The sequence below is a fragment of the Podarcis vaucheri genome (genome assembly GCF_965113315.1).
Source record: "Podarcis vaucheri genome assembly, chromosome: 1".
NCBI classification, from domain to species: Eukaryota; Metazoa; Chordata; class Lepidosauria; order Squamata; family Lacertidae; genus Podarcis; species Podarcis vaucheri.
In genome coordinates, this window is record NC_138759.1 from 35,952,479 (window position 1) to 35,976,459 (window position 23,981).

The 23,981-nt window shown below is 40.1% G+C and overlaps 1 protein-coding gene and 1 long non-coding RNA gene across 13 annotated transcripts in view; one reads left to right on the plus strand and one right to left on the minus strand.

The window, feature by feature from the left end:
- Window positions 1-23,981, minus strand: part of NPAS3 (neuronal PAS domain protein 3) — a 652,478-nt gene that overhangs the window by 42,576 nt on the left and 585,921 nt on the right. For all 12 annotated transcript variants that reach the window (XM_082213453.1, XM_082213452.1, XM_082213448.1 and 9 more), the window contains one exon: window positions 8,381-8,499. In XM_082213453.1, the coding sequence (XP_082069579.1) occupies window positions 8,381-8,499 (119 nt within the window). The remainder of the gene's footprint in view (window positions 1-8,380; window positions 8,500-23,981) is intronic.
- Window positions 736-2,101, plus strand: LOC309527323. Its single transcript, XR_014217188.1, has 2 exons — window positions 736-812; window positions 1,954-2,101. It is a non-coding gene; the product is annotated as an uncharacterized lncRNA (long non-coding RNA).

The following is a 23,981-nucleotide window of genomic DNA, read 5'->3' on the forward strand; positions in this document are numbered from 1 at the left end:
TTTGAGTAGACATTTACTAAATTACTGAAAGGTAAGATCATGCTGGCTACCACCTGGTCACTGGTAATTCATAAAATACGAAATTAGAACATGAGCCAGATTTCAAAAATGGTCCAATCAGGGCTTTCAGCTGTGTGAACAAACCTCAGGTTCACACACGCTATCATCCTGTTATGTACTGTGATTCTTTTTATCTCCCTCTTTGTTCTATGTTCTGCCAAACCATTGTTTGTCAGACCGAGCAAAGTATGTGCAAACCCCTGGAAACAGAAACCATGGTTTGATCATGTTTTCCATTCCTAGTTCCCAGACAAGTAATGGCTTATGCAAAGCTGCCCGGTGTGCACATAGCACCTAACAGGAAGGGAATGAAGGAATCACAGTGTGTGAGGGGAGGAGGTAGTGGAAAGGAATACATAACGGTGATTCATATTCACAAAGTGGCAGCCCATAGTGTAATATCTGAACTGAGCCATTGCAATCTATCTTGCTCCTTGCTATAAGAAATAGAAATTTGCTTGCTCAAGCAAGCATAAATCAAATGGGGTGGAGTAAGACTTTGCTCCCGCCAGTGGAGAGGGGGAAGGTAAACCACCCCTTTACTAGACCAATGAAATTGCTTTGACAATTGCAGGCTACAAATGACGTGTGAAGCCCCCGGTAGCCTGATCCAGTGGGAATATTGACAGAGGCTCTCTGTGATATATGCATGACAAGATATCTCACAGGTACAGTGGAGAGGCAGATAATGGGAAACTGCTCTCTTTAACTGTGAAAGACATAGGCCCTCTAAGAGGAAAAAAGAAGGTAAGGTAAGTTTTGAGAAACTGCTCAAAATGACTGTTAACTAACACAATACATAAGTCATTGAATTGCCATGCTGCTGTTGTTTGGTGCAAAGGGAAAGTCTGGTAAGTTCTCTGTGGTGTTAAGGAAAAACAGCACCTGAACACCTGTTTCAACAGCTAAATTTAAGAAAAGGCTGGGCTTTGGCACTTTACATTATTTTGGATACATATTCCTGTTTTGAAGGGCAATGGCTACATGATCTGGTAAAAGAAACTGTGGTTAAATTAACTCTACAGCCTGTACTGATGCAGCCAAAAGTTTATTGGCATGTTTTTCCCCTTTGGCTCTGTCCGTAGGGTTCATTACTTACAGCTCCTGCAGAATCAATCTGAACTGGCCAAAATCAGTGATGGGTTTTATAGCACAATAAATGCCTTGCCATACAAGCACAGGTTATACATGGAAGAGCCTGGCAACTGTCTTTTCAGAAATCCCTGTCTCATGATAGTGTGCACAGTTTCTGCCAATTTAACAGAATCATCAACATTCATATTTTTAGAGGTGTCATCCAGGCAGCTACACAGTGTGTGTTTTCCTGCAGATGAGTACTGGTGCAGAAAACCAGTATTATTGATAAAATCTTGGCATATCTGAACAAAAAAAGGAGATATTAAATGTATCTTCTCCTTTCTCCATGACAGCTTCTCATGCAACAAAAACACATTGTTTCGTACATAGTCCTTGTTAAAGAAACCTTTTAGCACTTCTTGAGCAATGAATTAATTAGTTTTCCAGCACTAATGAAATGAGAGAAATAGCTTTCCAGCTGATAATGCAATGAATGGAAAAGCTGAATAACTCTCACGGATGGTACACACACAAGGCATCAGTTGCTCTGTGCTTCTAAAATCCCTAACTTAAGTGACTTACATTGCTGCTGAGTCTGTTTTGCTTTGTCCTTGGTCCATGTAATGGACACCACATGTTCTATTCTGCTTTGCAAAACAAGATATTTGTAAGTTTAACTTGATAAAGTGTAAAAAGAAAAGAAAAACACCCTGAAGAAAAGACAGATGGCAGGCTTTCTTCCCCAAAACACAATTTCATAATCTGCATGCAACTGCTAATAGGTAAACACTAAAAACATTTCTTTTTTTGACAGAGAATTGCTGATAAATTGTCAACATAAACTTCGTCTCTGGTTACTCCTATGATCTAAAGCTCTTCTGTGAGCTTTGTCCCATCAAAGTCGGCTTCTTACAGCTGTATCAAAATTTATGAATGCATATGACTATAAAGTGACTGAAGGCAACCCATAATGCATGTTTGTTTACTGTGTATCAGCTCTTTTGTTCAGTACAGGCTGGGGGGGGGGAGTTGTCCAGCGCTCTCTCTCTCTCCCTCCCCTCCCCCTTTAACCTTTACAATTGATGATGAAAAACTACACTGGCAACACTATTTTCATAGGAACTTAAAGCAAAGGCCTAGTTGCAAAAAACTGACATGGGTAAGACTACACTGTGCTAATCTATAAGATATCTATAGACATTATAGGAGCAGCCTAACTCATAGGGTGTAATCTGGCATATCAAATGGAGGTTAATTATGAAAATAAACTAAAAGGCATAGCCTTCATTTATAGAATCACATTTTTTTTTGCCTCTGCCATATTAAGATACCATTTTGCTTATGTAAGAATTCTTTTGTTTTTTAAAAAAATCCAAATTATCTGCACATAGACTGAAATTTATTTATCCTGAAAACTCAGTGAACGAATCTCAACTTTAAATGTTGAATTACAACCAGATACATCTTATTTTGTTTCCAACATTACTGTCGGAAATCCTGGTGTTAAGATTTTCTATTTTATTTCTCAGAGTAGTGCGTATTTGGCAGAAAATATTGAAAGTTGTGTTGTCACACCTTCTAGTCATATGGATCTTAAATTTCTGATCATTCGGATTAATTAGTTGCATTCAGGCAGAAGGGATACATTTTTATTGCATATCTCGCCTTTCTCCTTTCTAACTGAATTATATAAGCACTTTACAAATATTAAACGGTGGTGGTACCATATAGTTAGTCAACGCCACATTTTGAGGGGAAAATTAAAATAAAATAAAACTGCAACTCAATAAACAATTAAACTGAAAGAAAACTGGATAAGGGGAAATGAAAGGATGGATTTCTGAAGAAGAAGAAGAAGAAGAGGAGGAGGAGGAGGAGGAGGAGGAGGAGGAGGAGGAGGAGGAGGAGGAGTTGGGATTTGATATCCCGCTTTATCACTACCCTAAGGAGTCTCAAAGCAGCTAACATTCTCCTTTCCCTTCATCCCCCACAACAAACACTCTGTGAGGTGAGTGGGGCTGAGAGACTTCAGAGAAGTGTGACTGGCCCAAGGTCACCCAGCAGCTGCATGTGGAGGAGCAGGGAAGCGAACTTGGTTCACCAGATTACGAGACTACCGCTCTTAACCACTACACCACACTGGCTCTCAATGCACACTTAATCTACAAAGTTAGCTGTCTGCAAATGCAGGCCTGGTGTTGTCACATGGTTTTTCAGGCAGCTGCTGAGCCCTGACACTCCAACACGACTTACTGCTAATGTCTGCACTGGTCCATCCTTTAAAATAATTTCCCTGAGCTTGATGCCCACCATTAAAACTACTCCAAATTTTTCTCTTGTGTAGTGGCCTTCGGGAGTACTGTGGGAAAACTCAATATGGTGGCTGCTTAATGCTTATTAGAGAAGTGGTATTGCTGCCCAGTAAACCCACTGGGTTCACGTGCGTAAAAGGGGGCTCGCTAGGTGGCATTCCTCTGAGTGACCCCTCCATCCTGGAACCAGCCATGACAAGATGCTTTTTAAAAGATTAGACCAATTAGATAAGCATAGCAGCCCACGGATAGTTGACGAAGGTAAAAAAGGAAATCCCATTATTACTAGGATAGCTCTCACTATCAGTTACCGAGGTCAAACACAGGGAAGGGCCGACATGATTCATTTTTGAGTCATGATTCCACATAAGAGAGCTGTGTGGCCAGTGTCTGAGCAGAGGGCTCAGATACCTAGATAGTTCAGAGGAGTGTATGGGTCAAAACATCTGTGGTTATAGGATTACCTATATCTCTAGATGACTCACTAGATATGGGCTGATATACTATTTAGTGATGTCAAAGTCACAAATATTGTTGGTCTTTTTTGTTCTTGTTAGTAGCTTACATGGTTGATATGAACATTAGAAGATGCCATCATCATCATTCAAATTTATTAGTCCATGCCCTCAGTACTGCCTACATTGATTAGCTGTGGCTCTGCAGGGTTTCAGACAAGGGCTCTCCTAATCCTACCTGAAGACACTGGGGCCCGATCCCAGGACATTTACATGCAAAGCTGATGCTCTGCTAATGAGCTACAGCTCTTTCCCATTGTTAACATTCTTAGGATCATAGGATTGTAGAGATGCAAGGGACCACAAGGGTCATCTAGTCCAACCCCCTGCAATACAGGAATCCTTTGCCCAACATGGGGCTTGAACCCACGACTCTGAGATTAAGAGACTCATGTTCTACTGACTGAGCTAGTTAGGTGAGAAAGAAAGACATCATATGGTCTTAAAATGAGCTGCTGTTTGTTGTATTGTCTTGAGTATGTTCTGCATGAAGGCAGAACATACTTAAGGTGTTTTTCAAGAGGGTGGTATAAGAATACTTTAGTCAAACAAACAAAAAATTCATCTTGCCCCACTCTTCAGCTGACATCACCTCCCCATGAAAATGCCCCCCTGCCCTTTATTCTGCTCCAGTAATACAAGACTTATGTCCTTACCACAACTTTTAAGAGCGCTTTATTAAATCACTGAGTCACTTATAATCATCCCCACGAACAACCATGATACAACACCTAGTTTTAGGGTGTCAGGAAATCAGCACTGCACAAAATTAAATTTGGCGCATAAGGATTTGTTTGTGGAAACCATTTCTGTAGCTTTCAACATTTTTCAATTTTGCGAGCTAACGTATTTCAAAATTATTTCTGTACATGGGAGTTGATTTATAGGAAAGAAATTAATCAAATTTTCAGTCTCCATTACTGAAATTTTGGCTGTCTGCCTGTGATTGAACATTTGCATTTCTAGTTTTCACTGAGCTTATCAAATCAACAGTCGTCGTCCCCCCACTCTCTTTTAAAGATAATGTGCTATGATTAGTACTAACTGTTAAAAAGACAAAAGACAAGTTTAATTATTAAGATTTCTGTGCTTTTTCCACAGGTGCTTTGGACATTTGTCTGACAGATTCCTTTAAAAAAGAATTCTTCAAATTTTTACCGAGAGAAAACCAATCTGTTTGCAAAAGCAGTCTGTGACATTGACTCATACCATATATATATATATTCTTTTAAGACTTTAGTGAAGTGTATATTTAGATCTTCTGTGCTACAGATAAATTGTTGAAATAAAATGTCCCTGGTGTCCTCTCACATAGGCTGCCTTCATGGTGGCTAAACATCCCAAGGCATTTCCTTATCCCACCAGAGGCTCAGCTGAAGGCCAGAATGATCTCTGCATCGCAGCAAATATTTTCTCTTTCAAGAACACACATTCACAGATGCCCGAGGTTATGTGTAACTTGCTGCTGAGAACATGATAGCCAATGTACTTGTTTACCCAGTTACTATGATGGGTCAGCACTACAGTAATTTCTTCTGTCAATTCAGAGAGAGTTTTCGGCATGGACTGAAATCCTGGATTCAATATTTAGTGCATGCTGGTGGTTCAGCATTCTTTCAAGTCTTGAAAGTGCATTCAAAATACGTGCCCCGCAAGCTGCCCAGGTTTCTCCTGAGGCTCATATGTCCCCAGGAGTCCACACCTGGGCTCTAACAGGAGGAAGTCTTCCTCCCTGCTGTGCTCACTGTTCAGGTCTGTCTCATGGCTAGAAACTCAGGGAAGCATACCAGCCAATCATGGGCTCCTCCCCACCCAATTGGAAGTTGTTCTCTTGGAAGTCTCCACAGCATTCACCCTACGTAGCTGGACAAACCTCCTTTTTGTTCTGGGGCTTCTTCCTATGAAAAAATTACCTCCCTCAAGTTCAATGAACAACTACAGGACTAGAGGAATGTCATATCTTATCCTTAATTTGTGTGTAAAGGCTAAACAGTAGTGACTAAAACAGTACAGCAAGCATTTACACCACGGAGAAAAAGGCGATGGCCTTCCATCCCATGGACTCCAACTCCCATCATTTCCAGCCAGCATGGCCAATGATCAGGGATGATGGGAACTGTAGTCCAGTGGGAACTGGAGGACCAAAGGTTCCCCATCCATGCTTTCAATGGATGGCAATTTGCCTAAGAAGAAAGGGGACTGCTGTAAGTTTAGCATGACGTGTGAATATGAAACAGGTGACAATATGGAAATTGCATATTCAATTTGGAATTCTTTTTTAAAAAAAATATACAAAAGGTTTGTTGTCAGATAGCTTCTTAAACCTTCAAAAGCAATGTTTACATTCAAATCAGGTGTTCTGGAGTGGAAACTCAGTTCCACCTGCCAGTATCTAACTGAAGAGATGCTTCATCATTTCAGAGGACATGGTCTAAAAGTAAGAAAGAAAGGTCTTCATTTGCACAGTGTACACCTTTCCTCGTTTTCTCAACCATTTCCTGCTTATAGACATGTCTTTAGCATGCCAGCTGATGCGTGTGCTCACATACCATATGCAAGCCTGTTTGGTACAAAAACACCTCTGCTCATGCTCTGTGAGAGTCAGGGAAGAATAGAAGTTACGACTGTTGGACTAGGATCTGGAAAGCCAGGGTTCAATCCCTTTGAAGTCACAAAGCTCACTGGGTGATCTTGGGCTAGTCTCTCTCTTCTCAGCCTAGCCTAGCTCAAAGGATTCTTGTGAGGATAAAAACTGGGAGAAGGAGAACCATGAACATCACCTTGAGCTTTTTGGAAGAAATGTGGGATATAAATGTGACAGTGAACCAAAAAGAAATGCTATTCACTTTAGAAAGAAGAGTACCAGAATGTGTTCTATATGCTGCTACCCCTGGGTAAGATAAGATTAAGGTTCTCATTTTAAAAAGGTATAAGAAAAATAGAGTAGGGATTATTGTACTTAAATATTCCTCAAGCTTCTGCCCAGAGCCTCGGTTTTACCTGAGCACTTGTCTGAAGTGAAAGTGGTCAGTTTTGCTATTATTTCCAAATCTTGGACCTTTCCAAGGTTGCACTTTGTCACTGTTGCTGGATTCTGTGGTCCCCCCACTAGCCGAAAGATCAATAACCATTTAATGCTGCCATTTTACCCCATGACCCAATGTTTTGTGTGTCTTGCTGTCCTGACGGACTGCAAGAAAACAAAACAACAACGAATAACACAAAGCAAAGCAAAGCAAAGCAAAAGGATGTGTGAACTTCACACTTGGATTTAAATATGTATTGGATGACCCCAGCAGGAAGATTGGACAAGGCTCCTCTCTCTTGCAGGACAATAGAAAATAGGACAGCAGCACAGACTGTAAACAAATGTTAAGAGCTCAAACTGAAAATTGTGGTTATACTAAAGAGCTACTTTATTCTTAACCCCAAGGGAAACAAGGAGAGGCAACCCTCGGGTATTATTTACAGACAGTGATAAATGCTGGGTGGGGTGGGGTGGGTGGTGATAACTAAAGCCAGTTTCCTGATGCCCTTAAGTCACATCTGCTCATATAAGTCTTTTTAAGGCTCATATGTAAATTCAGGAAAATTTGAATAATTCTAATGGCAGGCTGGAGACAGAGGACACCTTAGAATAATGACTATGATATGTAAGGTCCTGTTCATGTAAGATCCAATGAACAGGCTGTGATTTTTAAAAAATGACAATAAACCTTTAAATCATACAGGTAAACCCTATGCATGCTTCCACAGAAACAAGTCATTTGCATTCAGTGGGTCATTTCCAGGCATTCTTAAATATTTACTTCTTCGTGGGCTACTAAGGCTGCAGTTCTACACACAGTTATTTGAGAATGCCCCATTGAACTTAATGGGAATTACTTCTGAATAGGTATGTCTAGGACTGTGTTGTAAGTCAAGGTCTTTCCAGGTAGTCAGTGAGGCTGAAGAATGCTACAGTGTTTTGTTTTTGTTTTTAATCCCGTATGATACGTGATGGAAGGACTTTGCACACACCTCCTATGGTTATTTTTGACTTCTTGAAACTAGTGGGTCAGATCACCATTTACTCAGTCACTGGATTTAAGACAGCCATAACCTCCAGGGATATTTAATTAGTTTCAGACTACTGCATCCTCCAAAAAAGAGGGGGGGAAGGGGAGAGAGAACAGCCATTTAGAAATATAAATAGCAATGGGAAATAAATAAAATATCCATGTACTTTTTCCTACGGAAATGTTCTTAACTTTAAAAGTCTTGTTCAATCTTTGGCAAACTTTCCAGGCTCAGACTTTGGCAGATATCCAGATATAAGAAGTATGCTTAAGTATGTTAGCTCTTCAGCCACAACATTTCTCTCTCAGAGTAAAGGAAACTTCTAACTACTCCTAAGGAGGCAAGACCAATGTTTACCTTATATCCTGAAGATTTTATGTGCACACCTCGCTTGGTCAGGGTAGATTTCATCCGAATGAAAAAAGAACGCTCTAGATTGTTGTCCGTTGTAAGTAGGCTGGGGCTTGTGGCTTCCACTAGAGTAGAAACAACAACAACAAAATAAAACAATTCATAGATAATTTCATTTTCACAATATCCTTTTGAATTACTTCATGTGAAGTGGGAGATTCTGATGATAGATCTCCCACTATATATATTTTTAATGGCAGCTGTGGATCCGTCCCCCGTCCCGAATTAGATCAGGACCACCATTCTAGTGAGAGGGTAATCCTTTCTTCCTGTAACGTTTTCCCACTGACAATGCTTTGTGCCACTGGGCAAAAAAGGCCTGCTGTTGTCACTGGAGAAGATGGAGGAGGAAAGGAAGTTGGATGTCTCATATGGATAACTACTCGATATCGCTCATTCCTTTCATTGTATCTACTCTATAGTATGGCTGGAAGGGTGAACATAATATATGTTCACCAGCACCACCTCCTGCATCAGATGATGGATCACATGGAAGCTGCTAATTTCCTCACTGTTGAGAAAATGCAAATCTGCTCCTACTTTTAATGTTTATTCCTAGGATCAGCATGAACAGTGTTGTGGTGATGGTGGTAGGGGAAAGAACAACAATCTTGGGCTGATTGCTTAGGAACTCTTTCTTTGACTATAACTAGTAGGGAAAGATAGGGAGCCAGGTGGGTGTTGTGGGTGTGGTTTTTTTTAAGGAAGAGTAAAAAGAGAGGATAGCCTCAAGCTGGTGGCGGATAGAAGCAATTTATTGTCTGCCTAGTAAGTTATACTGGTCCTATGTGGCCTTCTCCAGTGCTCTCAAGTAAGACTACTAGAAAAAATGCACTGGACAATCTTCAGATAATAAACTGTAACTCTCACTCTAGCACAAACTTGAGGTCTGCTTCTCTCTTTGCTCTTTCATTAGCTGGAAATGGTTTGGAAGTTGGGGAAAAATAATGGCAACACTCATTTGTCCCCCTGAAAATAAGAACATAGCCTGCTCACCAGAAAGCTTATATCATTTTAATATCAAATGTAAATATACACTTTCGTTGTCTAAAATAATTAAATGTGGGGCAAGCCTTCATAAAAAATAGCCATATTGGCAATATTTCTGTATATGGAGTTTAAATTAACCAAAAAAATGTTTTACTAGTGTCTTGAAAGAGTATTGCTAGTTATGAGGCAAGACTTTTCCTGTTATATTTCCTTGCATATACCTTGTACTGATGTGATCACATTTACATTGTGTTTATGGCATTTTAGCTCTGATGTGATGAATACAATAACAAGAATGCCCCTTTCTTTAGTGTCTCTCTTAAGAGTGGGCTTTTTTTTGTTTTAGAGAGCATGAATTCCATGTCATTTTAAATGTACAGCTCTTTATCACTCGAGGGAAAAGCAGAGCCATGTTATATTTAGTACTTTCATTTCTTCTGATTAAATATGAATTACTATGAAATTTTTCTCATCATCTAACACGCCATAATACGCCAACAGCTTTTTAATACACTATATAAGCACAAACTTCTGCTCTAAGAGTTTAATTTGCCCCTCTAATCCAATCACATCAACCTTATTTCTCTTATCAGAGATTCCCATTTTGAATTAAATGAGCTCATTAGTTTTAATCAAAAGCAGAGAGATCAAAACTTAAACGTAAATGCTTTAGATCAGAACTGTCAGTCAGCCGTGCAGTTCTATTTTACTAAAACACAAGATCAGAGACCCTTAGAACCAATTTTTTCTCGTAAGGGATGCCGAGAGCTCGAAGATGCTATATCCTTTTTTTTTTCTTTTCTCCTTCCCAAGGACAGATTATACATTTAAGGTTAGACTTAATTTAGCGCATTTTTTCTTCCATCCTGGTGGAAATGGAAAAGTATGCCAATCTGCTGTTTGTCTCTTTCACATTTATTGGTGTTAGTCCTTGGAGACCTGAACAAACGTGAAGCCATCAGAAACCATGCCACAAACCTGGCCTCAACATTTCAGTTCCATTCAGCAATATCATGTTTGCAACATCTAAGAAATGAAACTTTCAAAGCAAGGAAATGTATGATCAGGATCAAGGTTACTGGAACCCTGAAACCACAAAAAGGGTCATAAGCAGATCTGGCAGCAAGAGGCTCACCATTAATTATTACTGATATTATACAACACTCTACAGTACAGTGCTTAAAGTGTACATTAAGAAACCACAGCATGTGTTCTTCCTGCTGAGTGAATAAATGTTAGAATCAGCTTAAAACATGCAGTTGCTATAGTCCAGTACATTATGACCTAACATAGGCAGCAAGTAAAATATGCAGAAATGTTGTTCATGGTAATCTTCTAAATATGGAGGAGAGTTACACAGCCCTGATTCTTCTTTTTCAACTATTGTACAGTATACTCGCAACTTAAAGTGCATTTAACCTGTGCATATTCAATTTTTTATTTTTTAAAAGGAGGTGGGTGCCCAGGAAAAAAACAAACTTTGGCAGTCTCACCCACCATTGCACCCAGTGTGTGTTGGTTATACATGATTTGGGCTTTAGGCGCTTTCTCTGGTATGTAACCCTTGTGTAAGCTGAGGGTTTACTGTACTTAAAACAAGTCTGCATTCATTATTGTACTAATCAAGAAGGACAGTAGCATGCTGTGGAGAGAGAGAAAAGGTGGGAAACAGAAAGCTGCACTTCTCATAGAATGCATTCTAAGCGCTAATTTTATTCAAGTAATTTAATGTCTCACCATTATATAAAAGGGTCTGATAATCTGAATGAAGCCGGGATGAAATATATGCTTATGGAATTTTGAGGGATTCAGTATTTACCACCCATCACTGCAATAAATCACTCTGTAGACTATTGCACACATGAGAAGCAACACTGATCTCATAAATCAGACCATGGAAATCATACCCATCCCATAGCAATAACCATGACAATAAATACAGACAAGGTTGAGAAGCACAGCAGCCCTGAAATGATCCTGGTAGCCAGAAGAACAGCACAGGAACAGAACTGCACCACTGAAAGGTAGTCGGGGGCTGGCTGATCGAGAGTAAACAAATACTTCGGCTCAAGCCTTTACAGTGGTACCTCTGGTTACAAACTTAATTCGTTCCGGAGGTCCGTTCTTAAGCTGAAACCGTTCTTATCCTGAGGCGCACTTTTGCTAATGGGGCCTCCTGGATTCTGTTTGCATCCTGGGGCAAAGTTCCCAACCAGGTGCAGCTACTTCCAGGTTAGTGGAGTTCATAATCCAAAGCGTTTGTAACCAGAAGCGTTTGTAACCAGAGGCACCACTATAGAAGAATCTATATGTTAGATTTTATCTGCAATTCGGCTAGCTGTCAAGATATGGTTGCCAAATCAGGCCAAATTACGTATAATGGCATGGGGTTCAAATTACCTACGCCAGGGCTGGATTTAGCTTTGATGAGGCCCTCAGCTACTGAAGGTAATGGGGCCCTTTATATGTCCAGCCGTCCTTTGTCAACAACAAATTGTCCCTTTTTTGTGTTGAATATATGCTATATGTTAATTTACGGACCTAAAAGGTATCTAAAGCCATTCGCACAAAACAAAATATGTATTTTATCCAAGTAATTGTTGAACTGAAATACAATTAAGAAGAAGTGTATTTCGGGGGGGGGCAAGAGAGGGGGGCCCTAAGCTATAGTTTGTTTGGCTTATACGTAAATCCGGCACTGATCTACGCATACGCACAAATACATACAATTGAATTGAATGGGACTTTCTCAAAGATAAATAGATATCTGCAACACCCGGTTACAATCTTATACAATCCTACACATACCGGGGAATTAGTTGAATTGAGCTCAGTGGAACTGACTTCTGCATAGACAAACAGAAGCACAGAATCGCAGAGTTGGAAAGGACCCCAAGGGTCATCTAGTCCAAACCCTTGCAATGCAGAAATCTCTAATAAAGCATCCATTATTGATGGCACATATAGAATCGCACTATGATTATTACATTTATTACATGGAGGGAGTGCATGTGGCCGGGGGGGGGGGGAGCTGCTGTTTTCTCATGGGATTAGGAAAAAGAACAGCACCTGAGCTCAACCTTTCGCAATATCAAAAGGTTGGTGTCAGTCTCTCTACATTTTCCCTTGCTATATTTTCTTTCCTTAGAGAAGCAGTGGTTGGAAGACAATAGGAGGTGTGGCTGGCTTGGCACTGAAGTCCATAGCTCTAATTATCTTTGAGCATTCAATGGCAGAGTGGGTCAGAGAGCTTAGCATCAGGCTAGTGTAGCACTTAATTTATAAACTTCAATTCTCAGGTGCATGTGAAAAAGTTGTTCTGTTGCACGCAGGCCGACGTTTAAGTCCTCAAGGATAGCATGATATGGGAAGAGTGGGCAATGAATGAGCAGATAAAATTCTCCGTTGAAAAGTGCAAAGCAAATGCTCATCAGCAAAACAACCCTGTATGATCCTTTTAGGTTTCTGAACTGGCACTCAGGCGATCTTGCAATCCTAGTAGACACTTCCCTGAAAAGCTAAGGAAAGAATCTGTATATATACTAATATGGAACTCAAATGTATTATACACATTATACAGCATTATACACCTTTAGGCACCAGGCAAAAGCATTCCTTTTTAACTAGGCCTTTGGTTGATTTGATTGACATCCTATGCCCTTTTAAAATGTGTTTTTTTGTGTGTGGGGTGTGTGTTTTTGGGTTGTTGTTTTTATTTTGATTATATATTTTGATTTTGTTCTGTGAACCGCCCTGAGACCTTCGGGTATAGGGAGGTATATAAATTCAATAAATAATAATACTAGAACATACAGTTCTAGTAACCCTTCAAATGTGATTTTTTTAAAAGAAAAGAACAGACAAGTGTATGCAGAAGGCAAACAGAAATTATTAGGGTTATGAGATGCTGTCTGTTAGCACAGAAATGATAGCAAAGGTGTGCATGAAAGAGTGATACTTAAAACAAGAGTAGTTTGGAAATGTGAAAAGGTTTGCATATTATTTCGAATAATGGTAAAACTAGAAAACATCCAGTGAAATTAACGCTTCATAAATCTAAATGAAAAACAGAAATACATGCATTATCTGAGATGATCAAAGTACTGGTTTTGACATGTGAAGCCTTATGTGGCCAGACCTGAAAGACAACCCTTTCCCATATGAACCCACCCAGATCCCAGAAATGGGATTGCCTATGAACCAGACAAACCACAAGCTGTAACTACGGGTATCCCATCCAAATAAAAGATTAGCACAACAAAGAAACCAGAGATCACCCTACAGCATAACACCCTAAAGCCAGGATAAAGTGGAATATCTTAGCCTGGCATCTAAATGTGGACAGTTCTGGTGTGAGAGTGGGTCAGAGTGCTTAGCATCAGGCCAGAGCAGCACTTACCGTATTTTTCGCTCTATAACACGCACCAGACCATAACACGCACGTAGTTTTTAGAGGAGGAAAACAAGAAAAAATATATTCTAAACGAAATAGTGGATATGATTTTTGTGGTTCATGCTGTGGCCACAGACATGTGATCTGACGATGAGTTTGGAGTAGTCCAATGCAAAAATCCTGAGGATCCATGTGGATCCATGCTTTGTAACCACGGAGGAAGGAAGGAAGGGGAACCATGGATCCTCTGCTCATGACTGCAGCAGATCCCCCCGCCACCCGCAGGCATTCGCTCCATAACACGCACAGACATTTCCCCTTACTTTCTAGGAGGAAAAAAGTGAGTGTTATGGTGCAAAAAATACGGTAATTTATAAACTCCAATTCTCAGGTGCATGTGAAAGTTCTGGTGTGAGTTGTGTTTCCCTGAGGAGAGCATTCAGCAAACAGGGAACAAGCCCTAAAAACCCATTTCTAGGGACCCTCATGCTTGCATGTCCATGCTAAACCATGGTTTTGGTTTAGTGTGTTGTACAAACCAGGCTAATGTCCATTATGAGTTACATCATTTACCCTCTGTAGGCAAAGATATCACTGAACTTGTTGTGAATCATGTTCCTGCACAAAGGACCACTTATTTAGGAGCCAAATAAATGTTTTGAAATTAATGCAACTTAGTTTATTTTTCTTGAACACGGACATGGGGATGCAAAATCCTTTGGAATTGCTATTATAAATCGTAACTGCTTTATGTTAAAGAGCGGATATGTGGTTATAAAGAGAATTTGAAAGATATACCCAGATGGTAATATACTTTGTCCTAACAGGATCAAGGGACTCTCATCCTGTTGGGAAGTTTTGTTGCTTTTCTTTAGTATCCTGCGAACTAGCACTTTAGACTAGAGCAGTTGGGGAAAGAGCTGTAATTTAGTACTGCCACTACTGGCCCACTAAAAGTGGCATTAAAATAAAATAAACTGAGGGGTAGATGGGGGAGAAGAGAACAACTTAAGAACATAAGAAGTCTTTTTCTTTTCTTTTTTAAGCCCACAAAAACCCTGCTTCTGCTGCCTACCATTGCCACTCTGCTTGTGATTTACCGAAGATACTAAAAGAGCTTCCATTCCAGATTTTCATATGCCAAGCAGGAGCATGCTTCTTGGTGCGGGGCTCCCCTGAGGAAGTGAAGAGCATTTAAACTGCCTCATGCTGCTCACACAGCTAGTGTTTGGATGACACCACTCTGCGGAAAATATGCATAATGACAAAGTCAAGCTGCTACCAGTGGGTGTTTCTGCACAGGACTCTAAAGCGGTAAAGAGTTCAAGGGGTGGTGGTGGTGGAGGAGGAGGGAGAATGGGAGATAATAAAGCTAGCCTTTGAAAGTACATGACACCCAACACAAGATATTATGCAGGAAGCTGTGGCACTACAAAGAGCAAAACAGTATGAATACTACCAGGGCAACAACAACAAGCAAGCGATTGTTTCCCATCTTACTGCAAAGCATCTATAAATGCAGCCACTTGAGGGATCTATTTCTTAAGAAAAATGCACTTTGTGCTCTCGGGATGCTCTAGGATTCAACTTTCTGCACCTCCATGCAGGATCGAGGGTAGCAATGTTTTTATCGCAATCATAAAATGGTTATGGGCCAATTCCTCTTATAAAGCAGTCCATAAGAGTGAGGACCCTTTCCCTCAGTTTTTTTTACAACATGATGTCAGACAAAGGGCACCAGGACTTAGTCTTTGTACTACAGTACAAAATAACAATACATAAACACCTTTGTGAAGGCAGCTTGAAACCCCATGTTTTCTATTAAGAAGTCATGTTCAATCTTCACTGTTGATAGAACAGAATAGCTAACACGGAGAACATTGTATATCAGAAAGGTCAATAGTTATTATGAGCTACAAATATATTTTTTTCCATCCTTCAGGCTGTTTAGCGCATATCACAGCATGAGCAGCTGTCTTCTTTAATGCTTTTAAAATTAGAATCCCAAAGAGGAAGGGGAAAAAATTACATTTGCAATGATTGCTCTTTGCTTTTGTAAGTTTACTTTAATACACTATTTTATATACATGAATTGTCTGTGTAGCCTAACCAAGGGCAGTAACTGGCTGTTAGTATCTAAGCTGGATTCCTCTATCTATGTCTGTTGTTAAAAAATACCTTATCATAAATTGTGTTAACATAATGTATTATTTTTGAAAGAGTTCTATTACACATTATTTATGCTAGTAACTTGATAAATGTATGTATATCTTACCTAGAGGTTATGTTACGTGCATAGAGTGGCTGCTGTTGAGGTATAAATATTTACCAAGGATTAATACACTGTGGTATCTGCTTTATGAATTTCTACATATGTACAACAGCAACAACACAGTTGACTGTGGAGCTTTTTACGACAGCCATTGTGATAACCCTATCACAACCACTACCACAATTAAAGATGTGAGACTGAGTCCCTCCCCCCATCTGCCTTTTTCTCAAGCATGAAAAATAGTTCAAACTATTACCACTCAGGCTTAAATTTCCAGTCTTGAAATTCCCAAAGCATCATTCTCAAAATGTCAGTTGCGAACAAAAACAGCTCAGCAATTTTGAAGTGTGATGAGAATGCAGAGGAAATAGTGGAAACTGGCTGGGAGTGTAAACCTATCGCAGAAGAAATGGCACTGTTTGGGTTTCAGATTTCTCCCTAAGTAAAATGAAGAACAAGCAGTATAAGACTCTCAAAACTTCTTACAAACAAGGAGACTGTTCACTACGCAGAATGGCCAGCATGCTGCAACGAAAACATTTTTAAACATCTAGCATCAGGTTCCACTGATGGATTTTGTTGTAATCTTCTTTGAAAGGCAGATTAAGTGGGGGTGCAAATATTTAAACAGGAGCTAGATACCTACTGCTTTAATTACTTTGCTTATTGGCCCCTTTGGGGCAGGGCCACAGTTCAATGGGAGAGCACCAGCTCCACCTGGCATCTCCAGATGGAGCTGGCAGTGCCCCATTACTGCAACAAAGAGCTAGACAGACCAACTCACTATAAGGCAGCTTCCTAGGTTTCCTTCCAATCTCTCTTCCAAAGGGGATTAAGAGTGAGAGCTGGACCATAAAGAAGGCTGATCGCCGAAGAATTGATGCTTTTGAATTATGGTGCTGGAGGAGACTTTTGAGAGTCCCGTGGACTGCAAGAAGATCAAACATATCCATTCTTAAGGAAATCAGCTCACTGGAAGGACAGATCGTGAAACTGAGGCTCCAATACTTTGGCCACCTCATGAGAAGAGAAGACTCCCTGAAAAAGACCCTGATGCTGGGAAAGATTGAAGGCAGAAGGAGAAGGAGATGACAGAGGATGAGATGGTTGGACAGCGTTCTCGAAGCTACAAACATGAGTCTGACCAAACTGCGGGAGGCAGTGGAAGACAGGAGGGCCTGGCGTGCTCTGGTCCATGGGGTCACGAAGAGTCAGATACGACTAAACAACAACAAACAACAAAGAGTGAAAGAAACCACCAAAAGAGGTAATGATGAAGGTGGTGCAGAGCATCAACATGAATTTCCTGTTGGTAGCATCACTGCAGCTGATTCAGAGGGCAGTGGGGAGGTCTGGGCTATGTGGAGCTTCTCTGGTGCTCCCATCAAAGCGCACACCCACCTCCCCATCCCAATAAGCAGCAGTGCTGCCCCAGTGCTGCTCTTGGCTGGCTTCCTCTTGGCTGATCAGACCTCAAGTCTGGGGAGGGATTCTGCAGAAGAAGCCCCACAACACACCAAGAACCAAAGTGCCAATCCTAAAGCCTTATTAAATCCAACAAACAGCAGTTCTTATTCTAAACCGGTGGTTCTCGAACTTTTTTCTCCGGGTCACGCTTTCAGAATAAAAATTTACTCATGCCACCCTGAATGTTTTATTGATAAGAAATGTGCTGGAAAACCCAAAGAAACAAATCCTAGTAGTGCTTGATTTATAACATAGAACACAACAACTTTATAATACGTTCATGGGATATCTATAAATATTCTGCAAATAAAGACACAGTTTTGATATCATACTGTGCTGAAATGTTTATATGTTTCTTGGATTGTCCTTGAACCTTCCCACCACACTCGTCACCCTCTCCTGCCACCTGTGTGGCATGCCACACCCTTTGAGAACCACTGTTATAAACCATACCGCCTGCCAAGGCTATTCATGCACTATTCAGGATCTGTTCTTCACATTGTTAAAATACCATGTCATAGTGGTTCTGCAGAGAAAATTCTGCCAACCTGTTGGTGGGTGGCGGTTGCGGTGACACACCAGCTCGCTGCTGGTGTCGGGGAATTCCAATTCTTCCACTCATAATATCGGCCAATCGTGGGTGGGCTTTAGGAGACGTCTGGGTATGGTTTATAGTATGTAATCAGAAGGGGGAGTTGTATGGCTTTGCCTCTCCCTTCCAGGAATTGGGGTATCCTGTTAAAGGGATCCAGGGGAAAGTGTTTTCGTCCATAAGTCCAATCGCGGGCTGAGGGCCACAGCACTCTGCAAGGAGTCGATTCCACCCAGGTGTTCCCTAAGTCACAGGGACACCCTTTCTCAGAATCAACCCCCTAGGAAGCAGGCAGGCTGACTGAGTGGGAAATCACCCAATGCATGAGCCAAATCACTTTCATCTGTAATCAATGAAGTTGTGGCCTGCTTCAGTCCAAGAATGTTGTCCTGTGTTTTCATATAAGAAGTGCAAGGCACTGGCAGCAGACTCACTGCAAATGCCTTGTTCCCCTGAGGACTCCATATCTATGACAGGATTGTGCTACAAAGCTTTTATTTTGGAATACATTTGGCTTATTCTGAACTTCATTCGATTTCTTCCACATATCACAATTCACAAAAACATCAAAACTTGACAATTTCAAACATTTTAAGACTGCCACATTCTAGCACGTATTGGTTTTGTCTAAACGATTCCTTCTGTTTCTTAATCTCTATTCCTGTTTGTGTTTGTTTTCTTGCAATTTTTTGTTTGCTTTTCAGTTTTGATTGTTCTAGAAAATTCTTTAATGAAACAGTATGTAATCAGGCTTATTTAAATATCAATATCAAGCTTGGTATGGATTTTTTTTTTTTTTTGGAAAAAATCACAGATAACTGTGGGAGAACACTGGGATGGATTTATGAAATCATGCAAAATTACATTCCTCTTCTCCCTGGCCTTTGGCTAATTAAACAATCTATGGCCTTTTAAACTTAGGGGGGATTATTATTGTTTGTTATTATATGTTTTTTACTGCCCTGTGATCCTCAGATGAAAGGTGATATAGAAATTTAATAAAATAAATAAATAAGTAAGTAAAATTAACCAAACACAAATCTTCAAGCAAACAAACAACTGCAGTGATATTTAAAAGAGCCCTGTAGGCTAATACAATATTATTATTACTACCCAATGGCAGACAAAAAAGCTAAGCAGCTTACCAATGAGTTTATCATGGCTGAAGTTAGATTTGAACTCGAAGCTTCCTGGCTCCTAGATTATCCTCTTAGTCCTTCACTATACATGGCTGTGCTAATGCTTGGGAGTTTTGAGACTACATAGCTCAGGTTGCTTACTTCTGAGTAGACAATGTATGGGAATGCACTGTAAATTAATCTGATGATCTCAACAGTAATATTTCTTCAAATGCTGTAAGCGCTTTGTCCATTTCTTGGAAAACACCAATTCACATTATTTGGTGTGGGTTTTCTTTTTTTAAATTAAAAAACAAACAAACCACAGACCACCTGTCAAACTGAAGAGGATTGTTTTGTTACTGGGGATTTTCACAAGACCTTTGACAAAACCAATCAGCAGCTGTCACATTCCTCAAAGAAAGGCCTTTTAAAATTAGCCTACCGTGCAGGTATTTTGGCAGAATTTATCACATGTCTTGAATGGCGCATGCTTTAGCTTTTCTCTTTATACACACAAATGGTTTTTGTGCAAGTTTAACACACTTTGTCAGTCCCTCCTTCAGGCAAGCTCTGGTTTATAACACACCTTGACACAACACAAGGAGAGGAATATGCCAGACAATAAATTATAAGATATTTCTCTCCAAGTCAGACTTTGTAGCATCTATGCCTGGAAACGGACTAATTGAGGAGAAAACTATTTTGGCACACCACATTTTCTAAAACTCCTCCAGCACAATGTTCCTTCGGTTTTTGCTCATATTTATCATTTCCTCGACATTGCATTTTCACTACACAGGAGCCTGCACTGTTGATTTTTCTCTCTCTCTTCCTCCAAGCCTGGAGATCACCCCATGGATTAACAAATGATTGAGGATTCTCTCTTAAAAGACTCTTTAAAAACCTGTCAGAATCAGCCTGAGACACAGATTTATTATGAACTATTTAAAGGGCTTAATATATGTATCCCCAAAGAGCCCTTGGAGCAAACTAAAAAGGAAGAGTGGAGTTCTCAAAGAATGGGGAAAATTCTCCAATGCCCCACTTTCTTCACACCACGATTACTGTTTACTCAAAGGATAAAATGCCTAACCTGTCACATGCAGCCTTCAGAAGCCATATTGCCGGTGATGTACAGTAGAAACAGAACCAAAACAATGGGACTTGACAGTAATACCCTGCGAAAGGCAGCTATAATTTACTTTCTAACCTATTCACTAATGTGGATACGTCTTGTAGGAAAAAAACCTGATCTTCTGACCCATGTAGTAATCAAACAACTGCCAGGGTGTTTATTGTCATGCAAGCTGTGACCATTACCTTAATTATATGTTACCGTATAAAAAAACCTTCCCTAATGAGCAAATCTTCTCCCACATGTGTGCCAACTCACCCTTCTGTCCTTGAAAAGCAGTGCTGCTTTTGATTTCAACCGGGCGTTTTAAAGCCTGTTAGAACTATTTCATCTAATGGGTGATGCTGCCTTACCTACAACATTTATTTTATTAGGATGCCATGATATAATTAACATTATCAGCTTTGCGCTAGGAAAACAACTTGGGAAGAAAAGATCATATATGAAGATGCTGCTTCAGCTTGGTCCAGTAAATGATGAGACTGAGATTTGTAGGAGACACAGACAGAGTTATCCTAAAACAACTCACTTTCTAATAATCTCCTTGAAACCTACCAGATGTAAAGCAATTACAATGGACTCTCCCAGTGATCCTTCCTAGACCCATTAGTGAGTTAGAGACTTCTCTTGCATGTTAAAATTAGGCTCCAGCAGATTGAGCAAATGAGACCAACAAGGGGTCCAATGGTCAAGAAGGAGGTTTCTGCACTTGCTGTAGAGAGAAGTGAGGGGCACATGAGGTTCGTCTACCTCAGAAGGTAGCCCATCTAGGAGAAGGAAAACTCTGATCCTAAACCACTGCTGCCTTGTGACATATCTTAGGGAGAAGAAAAGGTTAAGGAGTAAACCCAAACAAATCCAGAGTGGAGTCCCTAGTACAGTTGGATGGTGCCTTGTATGCCTCCTTCTGGCAACCCCGCAGCCAAGCTGGTGTCAAAATATTACTCTGCTTTCTTTTGGGCCACATCCTTTCTCTTCCCTTCACGCAAGTAGGGAAACAAACGAGGTAGCCATAGTTAACTAGAGCCAGTGTGGTGTAGTGGTTAGGAGCGGTGGACTCGTAATCTGGGGAACCGGGTTTGCGTCTCCGCTCCTCCACATGCAGCTGCTGGGTGACCTTGGGCTAGTCACACTTCTCTGAAGTCTCTCAGCCCCACTCACCTCACAGAGTGTTTGTTGTGCGGGGAGAAAGGGAAAAGAGAATGTTAGCCGCTTTGAGACTCCTTTGGGTAAAGCGGGATATCAAATCCAAACTCTTCTTCTTCTTCTTCTTCTTCTTCTTCTTCTTCTTCTTCTTCTTCTTAGGGCTTCCAAGCAAGCCAGAATTGATAACCAACTTTAATCCATGAGTTCATGTCCTGGTTTGTTTAGAAGCCATTAACCATTGTTTCCCAGCTTGAACGTAATGGGAGCTATGCTTATGTGTGGTTTCTTGGCTTGTTTCATCACTTGTGAGAAGCAGGAGAAAAGGCACTGTGGGCAGGTGCAATTCACCTTGTACATACTCTGTCTTATTAAGCCAGGATTTGGTAATGCAAATGTAGCATGTAACATTAAGCTAAATCATGGCTTAGCACAAATGTGCAATCATGCAGACTCTGGAAGGAAGACGCTGCCTGCTTTGCTCCTCCTCTGGTCTTGCTGCTACTATGCTACATAATGGTTGTTCTGTAAACCAAGAAGAAACCTTGATTACTGAGCAAGGTTCAGAAATCACGCTAAGAGGAGGAGCAAAGTGGCCATGATCTGTGTTTTGGGAGCCTGCACATTCACGCACTAAACCATAGTTTGGTTAGTGTTATACCGGTATGTGAAATGGGTCATTGTATGCAGTGGTTTGAGGACTGCAGCCATAATGCCACTTTTGATGTTTGCAGTTTTTCATATTCAGAAGCAGACCAGTGTGAACTGTTATTCTACTTTAACAATAGTATGCTATTTAGGTGTTCAAAGACCTCCTCAATGACTTCTGCACTTCATGCGTTGAAGGGGGGAAAGCATCAATAAGATCTCTGGGGCTTTGAGATTTACAAAGAAATCATATTAACATATTTCATAGCAAACAAATTGCACAGTAAGGAACATTATAAAACTGATTTAAACTGGATACCTAGTATGACTTGTTTGATGGCCTGTTTCAGCATCTGCACCAATTCATTCAAATATTTCTTAGACTTACCAATATATGTTCTTTAATGAGAAAGAGATAATGGGGGAATGCAACCATTTATGCCATGTGTTCACAGGCACTCCAGATCATATATGAATAGGCAATTGTGACTGCTACGTAGTCTGGAAATCTGGGGAATCCTACAAATTCTCGGATCTCTACACCCCTTTTATTCTTGCAACTTTTGAATTGATTCTGAGCTGTCTTTTATTCAAGTTTCTAGTTTTCGTTATTGTGGAGATAGATGTGAAAGCCTAGACAAAGACGTTCATTTATTGCATAGCCATCATTTTGACACAAACAATAAAATCTCTGCATCTGCTGTAAGTCAAGGTTTAGGCAGGGCTGAAAGCCATTTTCTGACTGTTGTATCTTGCAAGAGCGCTAGTGAGATATAGGGAGCATACTTAATAAAATCATGCATTTGCATAATTATGACTTCCTTATATTAGAATTTTTGCATTCTGTTAGCAAATTTGGCTTTTGCTAACACGATGCAAAAGTTGTTAATGAGTCTCATTGTATTAGCAACTTTCTATCACATTAGCAAAGATTAAATTTGCTAATGGAATATGACAGTCACTAACATAAGATTAGTGCAAAGAGAGACCAAAATCTCAGTAGGCCATCAAAAGGTAATGATCAACATGTAAACAATGCCTTGCCTGGTTGTTTTTTTCTTTGTTAACTATATGTGAATGTGTGTGCAATGTCACTCCCATTCACATCTACAAAAAGCTCCCTAGGAGGGTCTTGTTTTACACAACACTAATGCAACCACAACACAATGATTAATTTTTGATAGAAAATCATGAGCCATCAACTTTCCTCATTAGAAGAGAAGTGAATCATGCAAACAAATGAGCTGATAGAAATATCACGTAAAGCAAGTGTCCTTAAAGTCAGATATTCTTATTGCATAAGTAATTTAGATAGCATTTCCTTGTTACAGTAAGGGGCTTTCCGAAGTATAATCACAAAGACTCAGCAACTTCATAAGCCAGACATCAAGACAATTAAGTGAATTAATAATTAGAAAGGGGGAGGGAAGCTCTCAGAAAACCAGATTATGTTTTTGTTGTTTTCCCGGGAGGAATAGCAGTATTGATTTATAGAATTCGCTTCCACTCTAGTAAGAAAGAACACTTGAAAATAGAAGCTAAAGTACTGATATTCTGATATTGTGAAATCTAGCAATCACAATAATAGTTAAGCTTATACTAATATGCAGTTTGCCAAACCTTGTGTGAATTTGTGATCTAAATAATCAGACTTCTGATTATTTTTCTCAAGCCCATTTCATATGCATCCTGTCATATACTGCTTACTAACTAGATGGAAGATCCATTATACTTTTTGTTGCTGTAGAAAATACATAACCGGGGCACCACACTCAAACCATTACTT